The 12,869-nt window shown below is 42.7% G+C and overlaps 1 protein-coding gene across 4 annotated transcripts; it reads left to right on the top strand.

The window, feature by feature from the left end:
• Positions 1-23: 23 nt before the first annotated feature.
• On the top strand, positions 24-11,649 carry LOC139556496 (breast cancer metastasis-suppressor 1-like protein-A). 4 transcript variants are annotated; one of them, XM_071370521.1, is made up of 11 exons: positions 24-304; positions 2,631-2,721; positions 2,866-2,993; positions 3,124-3,147; positions 3,334-3,413; positions 6,048-6,144; positions 6,364-6,453; positions 6,581-6,645; positions 6,735-6,774; positions 9,509-9,635; positions 9,855-11,649. In XM_071370521.1, exons 1-11 carry the CDS (start codon positions 169-171, stop codon positions 9,970-9,972), a joined length of 996 nt encoding a protein of 331 aa, XP_071226622.1. In that variant the 5' UTR covers positions 24-168; the 3' UTR covers positions 9,973-11,649. The 4 variants fall into 4 exon arrangements, with proteins under 4 accessions (XP_071226622.1, XP_071226621.1, XP_071226624.1 ...); XM_071370520.1 differs by having other exon boundaries at positions 6,581-6,646; positions 6,727-6,774; XM_071370523.1 differs by lacking the exon at positions 3,124-3,147.
• The last annotated feature ends 1,220 nt before the right edge of the window (positions 11,650-12,869 follow it).

The raw sequence follows: 12,869 nt of genomic DNA, 5'->3' as shown, positions 1-12,869 counted from the left end.
AAGAGCATCTGATTGGTCGATTCGGTAGCCATGTTTTTAACCTCCAGTTCCCTCTGTTGTTTTAGCTAGCTAGTTGTTTTTCCGGTTAGCCGTCGTCATTTTTATTGCTATTTTTTTTAAAGTCAGTTCGCAAACCCCTTCCTCTAATTTTCCAAGAGAACTAACGTTATGCCGGTGCACGCCCGCGAAAAGAAAGAAAGCAATCACGAAGAAATGGAGGTTGATTTTCCCGATCAAGACGCTAGCAGCACCGACGAAGAGGACACTGTAAGCTCTTCTGTATCCGAAGATGGAGACAGCTCGGGTAAGGGATAGGTACATTACAATTCTGTAAATATTATTGCTAGCTAGGCAAAATGCAGCTGGCTGCTATGCATAATGCATTGTAGTTCCTAAATGAATGTGTGTTTGTGCTGTAATGCAATGTAGGTCCATTTTTATGATGGTCTCCTTAATTCTGGCCAAAGAAAGTGATGTTGATGCTGCGTGGCCAACTAGCTAGCTGACGTTAGTTAGTATCAAGCTACCTCTAGTTTGTTTACTGTAGAAGGTCCTGGGTATCATTATCAAATGTTAAATATGCAGGTTTAGTACTTTTATCAAATAGATTAGTATAGTTCAAATAAAGATATGCGTTTACTAGCGCTCAACCTGTGTTCAGAACGCAGCAACTAGCCAATATAATACCAAAAATGACTGTCTTATTCATGCCTCTAGGCAAAACATCTAGTTACCCCAACTAAGTTTGGCAGCAAAACTATCGTATAAGTAAAATCAACTTCTCAACTTTCTCCATTCCAAAGTGTAAAAGAACAATATAGTCAATATTTATCACTTAAAATACTTCACATTAATCAGTATACATTCAACACTTACACATTACATTAGAGATCTCTCGAACACTCTGAACCTATTCCTTACCGATCTCAGTCGGACCGGTCTCAGCCGGACTTATTGAATAGCTATCACTTATCACTACACAATTCAAACCTACTCCTTACCGGTCTCAGCCTGGACTATTGAGTAGGTCTTATCACAACACAAATTAAGTTTATTCCTTACCGACCTCAGTCGGACCGGTCTCAGCCGGACTTAGAATAGTTACCACTTTATCATTTACCACTGTTCACTTTAACTAGATCCTTCACCGAACGAATATTCGGGCTTTTGGATGAGGCTTATACACTTTAAGACTATCGGAATCCTATTTTTAACTAGCAATGTTCATCATTAAACAACATCCATTAAACAGTTGACATTTACACATCCGACCCTATTGGTACATGGAGCGTTTGTCATTAAACAATACACATTAATCAGTTGACATTTACACATCCCACCTTATCAATATTTAAAACATTTGTCATTTAAACCATTTAAACAATACACAGTATTCTATTCCTTACCGGACTCTGCCGGACCGGTCGCCGCCGGACTATCGGAATAGATTTCCCTACCGAATCTAATCGGACCGGTCGCCGCCGGACTTAGGACTAAGACTTCCTTACCGGTCTCTGCCGGACCGGTCGCCGCCGGACTATCGGAATATCGTTCCTTACCGGACTCAGCCGGACCGGTCGCCGCCGGACTATCGGAACCCTAACACAATTTTATCCCTTACCGGACTCAGCCGGACCGGTCGCAGCCGGACTATCGGAACAAAATTATGGCCACATATGTTTACTTCACTGTCCTTCACATGTCATCTATACACATAAATTTAAACAAGAATTCTTACCCAGACTCGGTAATACTGATCGAAATTTGGATAGACTATACGACAATATGCAAAGTTTGATTTAACAGGTCTTGCTTACCTTGTTTATGGTCGACCAGGAGATCAGTTTCCCGAGCTGAGCAGAACTGTTGTCCTCCCCCCAAAGAATTTCACCTGTCCTCCGTGAACCGTCCTTCCACCAACTCGCCCCCTCACATCCACATCAACCACTCTGGACCGGGTATCTAGACAACCATCCTCTGCTACCAAGTTTCTGTTGATAATTGGATATGGAGAAGGGCGAGCCGGTCAAGGATCGATTCGGACAAGGTGGTAAATTGTATGACAAGCGACAGCTTTATTTAAGAGTAAAGATATCTGGTACAAGCGTATACGGTCTCGTTCCTTCGGCTCATAGAGAACCTCCAGAAAAAGCCCAGATAACAGAATGCATAGACATTTTATACAACACAGAAAGTAGGTTGAGTCTGGAAGTTCTGGTCCTTTGGTTGGTTCTGGACAGGTTGTTGTCTTCTCAGATTGGTCCTGATGAGCTGGGCGTCATCCTTCTGAGTCTTATAGCAAAAGTTCTTTGTTATCAAATGTTCAGCTAAGCAGGAGATTTTGTGTGTGCGTAGTCAGCCCTCCGTCCTTGGTTATGTGTGTGTGTCTCATTATTTCGTGAAATGCGGACCCAAGCACTCTTTTGATCAAAGCCTTTCCTTATCAGTGTTTATGAAAGGTTTACGTCAGCCCTCTGTCCTTGGGTGTGTGTGTGTGGGTCTCTGTATCTGTTTATAAGTGTGTGAGAAACCCTGCTTAGAAAGAAGTTAGTTATAACAATGTAATAGCAATATGCTTGTGTTATTTTAAATGGTATTTATTACATCTGCATGTTTATTATTGCCAACAGATATGGACGATGAGGACTGTGAGAGAAGACGAATTGAATGCATGGACGAGATGACTACCCTCGAGAAGCAATTCGGTGACTTGAAAGAACAGTAAAGACACTTTTTCTACTTTTCACATTTAAACACAATTTCCACATAGTTTTCTTTCTGGTCCATGTTTACATGCATGATTATAAGCCAACCAACTACTGATGCTGCTGTATTGCTCACCGCTGTCTGTCTCGTTGTGACTAGGTTGTACAAGGAGAGGCTAAGTCAGGTGGATATAAAGCTGAAGGAAGTGATAGCTGGCTGTGCCCAAGAGTATCTGGAACCACTGGCCAACCTGCAGGAGAATATGCAGATCAGGACCAAAGTAGCTGGTAAGTTTAAATGTAATTTTAGCCTACACTAGATTAGATACTAACGTCCCACTTTGTAACTTTAGTTGTGGCAGATGTCAATGTCAAGAAGATCAGTGGTTTTCTAACATTTTAGTTGTGTGTTCCTCAGATGACCTACCTACCAGCTCCCTGGGTAGGCTACCTCCAAATATAAGAAACACACATCTGTTTATATATGTTGTCTCTATTCTCATATGGAATGTACTGTTATAACAATGTTACAATGTAATATATGTCTCTGTTCTCAGTGATGTCAAACCTTCTGAAGGGTGCCGACTGAGGCTAAAAATATGTTTTCCTTGTCTTGTATCTTCTCCAGGGATCTACAGAGAGCTGTGTCTGGAGTCTGTGAAGAACAAGTATGACTGTGAAATCCAGGCTGCCTGCCAACACTGGGAGGTCTGATGGCAATTCAATACAATAAAACTTTATTTATCCCCAAGGGGCAATTGTTGGCACAGTGAGTAATAACACAGTGGTCAAGCATAAAGTGCATCCATTGTTTATCTCTGGCCCTGTCTAAATACTGTAGGCTCTGAATCTGTCCTCGTGCTCCTAAACCTTAGCGCCACTTTTGACACTGTCAATCAGCACATTCTTTTGGAGTGATTGGAAAGCCTAATTGGTCTAGATTGACCAGTTCTTGCCTGGTTTAGATCTTATCTTTCGTAAAGATATCAGTTCGTGTCTGTGGATGGTTTGTCCTCTGACAAGTCAATTGTACGTTTCAGTGTTCCTCAAGGTTCTGTTTTACGACCACTATTGTTTTCACTATATATTCTACCTCTTGGTGATGTCATTCGGACACACAATGTCAACTTTCACTGCTATGCGGATGACACAGCTGTATATTTCTATGAAATATGGTGAAGACCCAAAATTGCCTACCCTGGAAGCCTGTGTTTCAGACATAAGGAAGTGGATGTTGGCAATTTTGTATCTTTTAAACAGAGATTCTAGGTCTCAAGAAACAAAGAGATCTGCTGTTTGATCTGACAATGAATCTTGATGGTTGTACAGTCGTCTCAAATACAACTGTGAAGGACTTCCGTGTAAATCTGGACCCTGATCTCTCTTTTGACGAACATATCAGGAATATTTCAAGGGTAGATTTTTTTCCCATCATAACATTGCAAAAATCAGAAACTTTTTGTCCCAAAATAATGCAGAAAAACTCATCCATGCTTTTGTAACTTCTAGATTAGATTACTGCAATGCTTTATTCCGGCTACCCGGATAAAGCACTAAATGACCATCAGTTAGTGCTAAATAGAGCTGCTAGAAATTTTACTAGAACCAAAGAAATGTATCATATTACTCCAGTGCTAGCCTCTACACTGGCTTCCTGTTAAGGCTATGATTTGATTTGAAGGTTTTACTGCTAACCTACAAAGCATTACATGGGCTCGCTCCTACCTATCTCTCCGATTTGGTCCTGCCTTACATACCTACACGTACGCTACGGTCAGAAGACGCAGGCCTCCTTATTGTCCCTAGAATTTATAAGCAAACAGCTGGAGGCAGGACTTTCTCCTATAGAGCTCAATTGTTATGGAATCCATGTGAGAGACACAGACTCGGTCTCAACCTTTAAGTCTTTACTGAAGACTCATCTCTTCAGTAGGTCCTATGATTGAGTGTAGTCTGGCCCAGGGGTGCGAAGGTGAATGGCAAGTCACTGCAATGATGAACCGCTCTTGCTGTCTGGCTGGCCAGCTCCCCTCTCCACTGGGTTTATCTGCCTCTGGCCCTATTACGGGGACTAGATCACTGACTTACTAGGGGTTTTCCACTCCGTCCCTAGGGGGGGTGCGTCATGTCATGCCAGGCTTTTCTGCGCTGTACTCGACTTGAGTCAGTTGAGCCACTGACAGGATCTTTCTGTCCGGTCTTGCACCCCCTCGGGCCCGTGCGGTGGAGGAGATCTTTGTGGGCTATACTCGGCCTTGTCACAGGATAGTAAATTGGTTGTCTGTAGATATCCCTCTAGTGGTGTGGGGGCTGTGCTTTGGCAAAGTGGGTTGGGTTATAGCCTGCCTCGTTGGCCCCAGGGCTATCGTCGGATCTCCCCCGTCTCAGCCGCCAGTATCTCTGCTGCAATAGTCTATGTGCCGGGGGTCTGTTATATCTGGTGTAATTCTCCTGTCTTGTGTTTTTGTGTGTGAACTTAAGTATGCTCCCTCTAATTCTCTCTCCTTCCCGGAGGACCTGCGCCCTAGGACCATGCCTTAGGACTACCTAGCATGATGACTGTCTCCAGTCCACCTGGTCGTGCTGCTGCTCCAGTTTCAGCTGTTCTGTCTGCGGCTATGGAACCCTGACCTGTTTCACCGGACGTGCTACCTTGTCCCGGACCTGCTGTTCTTGACTCGCTCTCTCTCTCTCTACCGCACATGCTGTCTCGACCTCTGAATGCTCGGCTATGAAAAGCCAACAGATATTTACTCCTGAGGTGCTGACATGTTTGGTGACCTGTACAACCACTGTGATTATTATTTGACCCTGCTGGTCATCTATGAACGTTTGAACATCTTGAAGAACAATCTGGCCTTAATGGCCATGTACTCTTACAATCTCCACCCGGCACAGCCAGAAGAGGACTGGCCACCTCTCAGAGCCTGGTTTCTCTCTAGGTTTCTTCCTAGGTTTCTGCCTTTTCTAGGGAGTTTGTCCTAGCCACCGTGCTTCTACACCTGCATTGTTTGCTGTTTTAGGCTGGGTTTCTGTATAAGTACTTTGTAACATCTGCTGATGTAAAAAGGGCTTTATATATACATTTGATTGGGCAGGTGAAAGCAGTTGGATCGAATCCTTGCCTTCACTTGTACATTCACATACAGATCATCAATATGGCTACCTCAAGGAAGGGAGCAATGAAGGATGCATGGAAAACTACTGGGATATTACCTTTGTCTAAGTAGAATGCTTTGCAGTTCTGCAATCAGCAAAGGTGCATTTTGTATGTATTCCAGGGTCTCTCTCCGTGGCTTTGGTACTACAGTAGGCGTCTGTTTACTGTGTTTCTCCTCCCAGAGTGAGAAGCTGTTGCTGTTTGACACGGTGCAGAGTGAGTTAGAGGAGAAGATCAGACGCCTGGAGGAGGACCGACACAGCATCGACATCACCTCAGGTACTCTGCACACATGACCTCTAGTGATCTGGAAGGTTTTGTTCCAGCCCTGCACTAATATAGCAAACCTGGCTTAAGTAACGGAGGAAAAGTTGAACAGTCGAGTCAGGTGTTTTAAAAGCTGGGCTGGAACAAAAGCCTGCACTGCCTGTAGCTCTCCAGGGTTTGCTTTGCCCTCTTTTTTTAAAAATGATTTTAAAATCTGTCTCTGCATTACAGAACTTTGGAATGATGGTTTACATTCACGGAAGAACAAGAAGAAGGATCCCTTCTGCCCTGCCAAGAAGAAGAAGCCTGTTGTTGTCTCCGATATCCTTTCTTTCTACCGGTCTTCCTCTATCCATCCTCTGATACAAAGAGATACTGTCAGTGGCAATAAAAATTTCTCATTTCAATACTGCGCCAGAAGTTTTCGATTTTCTTAACCCCTTCTCACGTCCATATATTGTTTATATGCTGCAAGACCTGGATATACTTGAAGACTGGACAGCAATACGAAAGGTATTTGAGTTAACCAAACGTAAGCCTTTGTTGTGGTTTTGTTTAGGGTTGGAATTTAACCTTTTGATCTTGTTCTGTATGCACCACAGGCGATGGCGTCGTTGGGGCCTCACAGGGTCAAGGTTGACGGTAAGAATCTCTCATATCATTGTGTCACTGTAAAGCCCAGAGGCCTCATTTATTACCGTTGCGTAACTTTCCCCTTACATTTCTGTGTGCGCCAATTCTGAAAAATCTGCTCACGAAGAAAAATATAGAGATTTTATAAACCTGGCGCACACCATGTTTCCCGTTATAAATCGAGAATGTCTGGAATGCAGGGGTGGCTTTGTATATACAGGGGTGGCTTTGGGGACAAGTCTCTGAATGTCCTTGAGTGGCCCAGCCAGAAGGATTTGCAGAAAATATTGGGAGAAACTCCCCAAAATGCAGGTGTGCCAAGCTTATAGCTTCATACCATAGAAGACTCGAGGCTGTAATCACTGCCAAAGGTGCTTCAACAAAGTACTGAGTAAAGGGTCTGAATACTTATGTAAATGTGATATTTCAGTTCTAAAATTATTATTTTTATAAACTGTTTTTGCTTTGTCATTATGGGGTATAATGCACTCAAATAGCGAATGGATGTTGCTTTTCCCATGGTTCATTTTCATGCCAGCCAGGTAGGCTATACTCCTGTTTATAAAGTAATGTGCTTCATATTAGGTAAGTTCGTAAATAATTATAGTAGGCCTAGCCTATAGAAAGCTGATGGGGTCCTCCTCTTTCTGAGGCCATCAAATTAGTTTTCTCATGCAATAGCATAGCCTGATTCAGAGGGGTTGGGTTAAATTCGGAAGACACATTTCAGTTGAATACATTCAGTTAAAAGGGTGCTAGGTATCCCCCTTTCCTTTAGAAATTGCGCACCATGAGCTCATGGGCACTCATGGAGTGTTTGATTAGATTTTCGATTGCATTTGCATTGATGTCAGAGTGATTAGAGGGACAATAGTGTTGAGAACCAGGCAGTTCTCACGTTTGGTAGGCCACTAATGACCATCGGCAGCATCAGAGCATGGAGGAGCCTCACGTGGAATTTTAACTGCCGTCATGACTCGTGACCGCCGGTGTGGCGGTAATACGGTCACCGTACCAGTCCTAAGCCTACCCATACTGTCACGTATTTTACATAAGCCACCGGCCTATTTACTGTGTTGGCCGAATGTTCTAATCTTCAACAGTAATTTATGCTGTGTCTGGAAAAGGACTGTGTCAGTTTCTGATAGAGAAAACAATGCTAAATTGTTGACCTGTCAGCAGAACGTTTGAATTCAACAGTGTTTTGCATTGACTTTTCCCCCAACATAAATATGATGGACTGCATGCGAATTCTGAAACATTGTAGGGCAGACAAAAAAAGAAAGTTACAGTTCTATTTCTTGTGTGTTTTTGTTCTACCTGACTTTTTAAAAACATTTTTTATAGTGCTACTGGTATTCACTACTGCGTTGTTGGGAAAGAGCAAGCAAGAAAAGTATTTCACTGTACTTGTGCACGTGACAATAAAAATGTAACTTGATGCATAGTCCTACTTCAATGTAGAAGATCAGCTGTTAAATGCAACTCTATACCGGTTTTATAAACCACATTGCATATGATATAGCAACACTTGACGTAAACAGCCTATCTATTTACTAGACTACTAGGGCCCATTTAAATGAGAGATGCGCATGGTCATTTCCTGTATGTCTCCTTCGGGAAAATGAACCCATCATGGCTAGAGAAGGTGAGGAATATATTCTGCAATGGTTAGGAAAATAAATATGAAAAAGATTCCTGTCTAATTATTTGACTTACTAAAAATAAAACATTGATTTTCGCTCTTATCACTAGTGGCAAATGGTTGCATGCTTGTTTTTAGTTGTTCATGATTAAGCTTCTCATATCACCCATTTGCACAAAATATACTTGCCAGCTTGCAGTACAATATTTCAACCACTAGCAGATGTGCGTACCCATGGTCTAAAATTTGCAGGGAGCACATTCTCACATCAAGTACATTTTGTATAAATGCCAACTTTTGCGTGAACTAGTGCATGCACATTTTGGGGTATATGCCTACGCATGGTTTCTAAATGATCTATTAGTGTCCCAGATGATATTAAGTGTCTCTAATATCTAAATACATAGATTCGATTATATATATATATATATATATATACCCAGAGTGTACGAAATATTAGGAAACATTTCCTTTTGCCTCTCAGAACACCCTCAATTTGTCGTGGCATGGATTCGACAAGATGCCGAAAGCGTTCAACGGGGATGCTGGCCCATGTTGACTTCAATGCTTCCCACATTTGAGTCAAGTGGGCTGGATTTCCTTTTGTGAGGGAATCATTCTTGATACACACGGGAAACTGTTGAGCGTGAAACACCTAAACTGCCACCTAGTACCATACCCACCCTCAATGGCACACGTATACAATCCATGTCTCAATTGTTTCAAGGCTTAAACCTTCTTTAACCTGTCCTCCCCTTCATATACACTGAATTTGAAGTGGATTTAACAAGTGACATCAATAAGGGATCATAGCTTTCACCTGGATTCACCTGGTCAGTCTGTCATGGAAATAGCAGGTTTCCTAATGTTTTGTACACTCAATGTAGACTGGTACAGTGTAACTGCAGTGCAGCTATTGATACATAGTAACGTTAGTAGTTAAACTGTTGGACCTACCCTTATGACCGATGTTTTGCTGTGTGTGTGTGTGTGTGTGTGTGTGTGTGTGTGTGTGTGTGTGTGTGTGTGTGTGTGTGTGTGTGTGTGTGTGTGTGTGTGTGTGTGTGTGTGTGTGTGTGTGTGTGTGTGTGTGTGTAGTCCCCACCAAGGCTGACAGACACCACCATGTGGCGAGGTCTGAGGAGGGCAGACTGTTCTATGACAGCCAGTGGTATTGCAGAGGACAGGCCATATGCATCAACAGGAAGGACCAGTACCCCACCAGGTGTGAGTCTGTGTATGACATGTATGTTTTTAAATGGTGTGTGCGCTTATGTTGGAGTACTTGAGTAAAGTGCGTGTATATTTGCATGTGACGCAATTGTGCGCGTACGCAGCTGTCGTTCATAGACTAGATCCAAGTGTCGCTGTGTGGTGAGGCGTGTGTATATAATGGACGTTCCTATATTTTATTATCCAATCCTCTTCCACCTCTCCTCCACAGCGCCATGATAACCACCATTAACCACGACGAGGTGTGGTTCAAACGGCAGGACGGCAGCAAGTCCAAGTTGTACATCTCTCAGCTGCAGAAAGGCAAATACACCATCAAACACTCCTAATGTCCCTCACGGTTTGCCGTACTTTCTCTCCCTGGATAACAAATAGTGAACGTCAGTGCCACAAGATCCCGTCCCTTACTTTCATTGCCGTAGGGGGAAACTACATTATGTCAATGGTCTTCACCAGCTGCTGGAGAGCTGTAGGTCAGGGTGTGTAGGGGTTGTACAAGGTTGGTGACGAACTACTGCTTTCTCTTAATATGTATGTATGTTATTAATATCTGCAAGGCGTCCAAGTGTCGTTCCTCCTGGAAGAGAAAGAAGCAAGTGCTGCTAAGAAGGGATGAGTTGCTGTTGAGAGTAGTGGTGGTGTTGTAGCGTGCCTTTTTGAACAAGATGCCTACAGTCCTGAACCAACTCAGTGCAGTGAAGCCTTAATTCCTACGGCCTGTTAGAACAGTACTAGGATCAAGTCAAAGCGGGTAATTTTTTTTTGAGTGGGTGAGTAAATGGAAACCTACAGTGTACCATCCAGGTTAAGAATGAACTATTAGAATTTCCTAAACATTGAGTTTGCATCTTTTACGCCGGCAGGCTGGCACAGCCAGTAGTATGTTTGCCCTCTGTACAGAACCCTTGTTGATTATGATGAGGGCCAGAAGATCTCTGAGGCCTGGTTTGAGACTAGGGCTTGAGAACTCTGTTGGACACATTGTCAGGAAAAACTCCTGGCCCTAATTCTGTGTCATGTCTTAACTTCACTGTGAACTCAGTAGCCATCTGCCTCTTGTAGTGTACCTTTGGAGAATCTCAATTGCGTATTCCTTGCGTCCTTTCACCTCACTTCCCCCTCAAAACCGATTGGAGAAGAAAGCCAGAGGTCCCTCCCCTCTGACCTTATCCTCCAACGGGTGTTGAGTCGTCGGGGAGAGTGGACACGAGGAGTACGCAATTGAGATTTCCGCCTGCGTTTTTCTGTGTCATCTTCCCTCCTCTGTGAAGAACTCCCTGCGTCTCTATGTTCGAACTATGGTCTACCTTTTCTCCTGTAGTGCACACTTGTGCACTCCTCCCTACCCATGCCAGAGGGATCTGATGACATTGAGAAGGGTCAAAGTGTCTGGTTGTCGTACAATCCCGTCCATGCAATCCCATCCACTCTTTTGCACATTATTGGATAGAGGGGAAACCATGTGTGTGTATATAGTAACGTACTGCTGGTTCAACCTCTACGTGGTCATGTGGTGCTTTACATTCACAGCAGCATCACATCTGTATAAAAGTATGAACTGCCAACAGTATTGCATTGAGAAGATTCTCAACATGTTATGAATTGTGTAGAGATGTTACAAGCTGTAATGTCGGGAGTATTTGCAGTGTTGTGTTTTTATTCGATTTTTTTTGCAGCTCACGAAGAAGTTCTGTCATAATACGATTAGGCCAAATGTTACAGTGCCATGAATTGAAAAGTAGTATTGCTTTTGTCCTCGAGTTTTATTTGTCAAGTATGGATTGTTATTTTGTGTTTTTTTTTTTGGTTTGTAGTAAGTCATAACGCTCAGCCGCTACACTACGTTATCTTTTCATATCATGCGGGAGGGAAATATGAATACAACTCTTGTCATAGTGCCAATGCATGTACAGCAAATTAAATGTTTAATTTTGTAGTAAACATGTCACTTGCCTTCATTTGTAACGATTGAAGTCCCATGAAGCGTTCATAAAAATGTAACACGATTTGTAGCCTTTGATTGAAGCGAAATATGCTTGATGGGATGTTAGGGCCTATCATAAGTCATTTTTATATTGTCTGTCAGAAATATATGATGTATAATGTGCTTGTTTGAAGTTGGTGCTCGGGTTGAGCAGTATCTTGATTTTCATACTGTTTCTGTAGGGAGTATACGATATTACCAGAAGTGCACACAAAATATGCTATTTAAAAATAAAAATAAATATTTACAAATTTGTTGGGGCTCAACAATTTAGGCAACATGGGGATCTTGATCCAGGAGGGTATTGATTGTCTCTGCTGTAACCAGGAAGCTTGATCTAGCCACTTAGCAAGTTAGCTAACCAAATGTACATCTGGAGCCCTGAGCTGCATATCATTTATTTAGAAAATCTTAGATAGTTAACTTATAGTTACAAGCAGTGGCGTAGCATGCATCCCCGCGAGGCGATGGGGCCCCCAACCCCAATTATATCTGTTTTTCTACGGTATTGACAATCATACCGTCAATATGTCTAAATACCCCGGTATACGGTATATCGCCCAAGCCTAGTTAACAGCATGTCTAGCTATAACTAAATCAACTTGACATGTAATGGGCAGTCCGCTGTGCTCAGCATAAGCCAATCTTTATTGCTCTCTGTCCATGGTGAAATGAGAAGCATTAATTACCACAGCCAAATCACTAGATATAATCTGAATAGCGCCAGTCTGGCTGACAATGCTGTCAATTCCAAGGTTTATGCAACCTAACCCTCTTCATTTGAAAATGACTTGCTTTGAAAATAGTGAGCGTGGCTAGTTTGATAATGGCTTAAGTCCGCTGTGCTGTTCAACCTTTTAGCCAGTGTTGTCTGCCACTCACTAGATTAACACACTGTATTGGGATCGATTCAGGATCCACTTAAATATTTCACTCATCCCCTTCTCCATTCTCTACTTATCTCCTCTGCTGAGCACAATCTAATACACTAATCTACAAAGTAGCCTACTGAATAGGAGTTGACCTTAGACACAGATCTAGGATCAGTTTACCCTGCCCCCAATCCTACCCACAACCATTAGAGGTATGAAAGATATATGACCCTGTATCAGTGGTTAGAGGTGATTTTTCTCCCAAAAGCACATGCAGTATATAGTGCAGTACTACCAAAATCTAATTTCTCACTGCAGAGCTCCCTTCTGACCAGGTAGTGTCAGTAAAGCTCCACTGTGGCTGTGTTGC

Source organism: Salvelinus alpinus, chromosome 27 (genome assembly GCF_045679555.1).
Source record: "Salvelinus alpinus chromosome 27, SLU_Salpinus.1, whole genome shotgun sequence".
In the NCBI taxonomy this organism is placed as follows: Eukaryota; Metazoa; Chordata; class Actinopteri; order Salmoniformes; family Salmonidae; genus Salvelinus; species Salvelinus alpinus.
The sequence above is the reverse complement of the archived record's forward strand: the minus strand, read 5'-3'. Positions and strand labels throughout refer to the sequence as shown.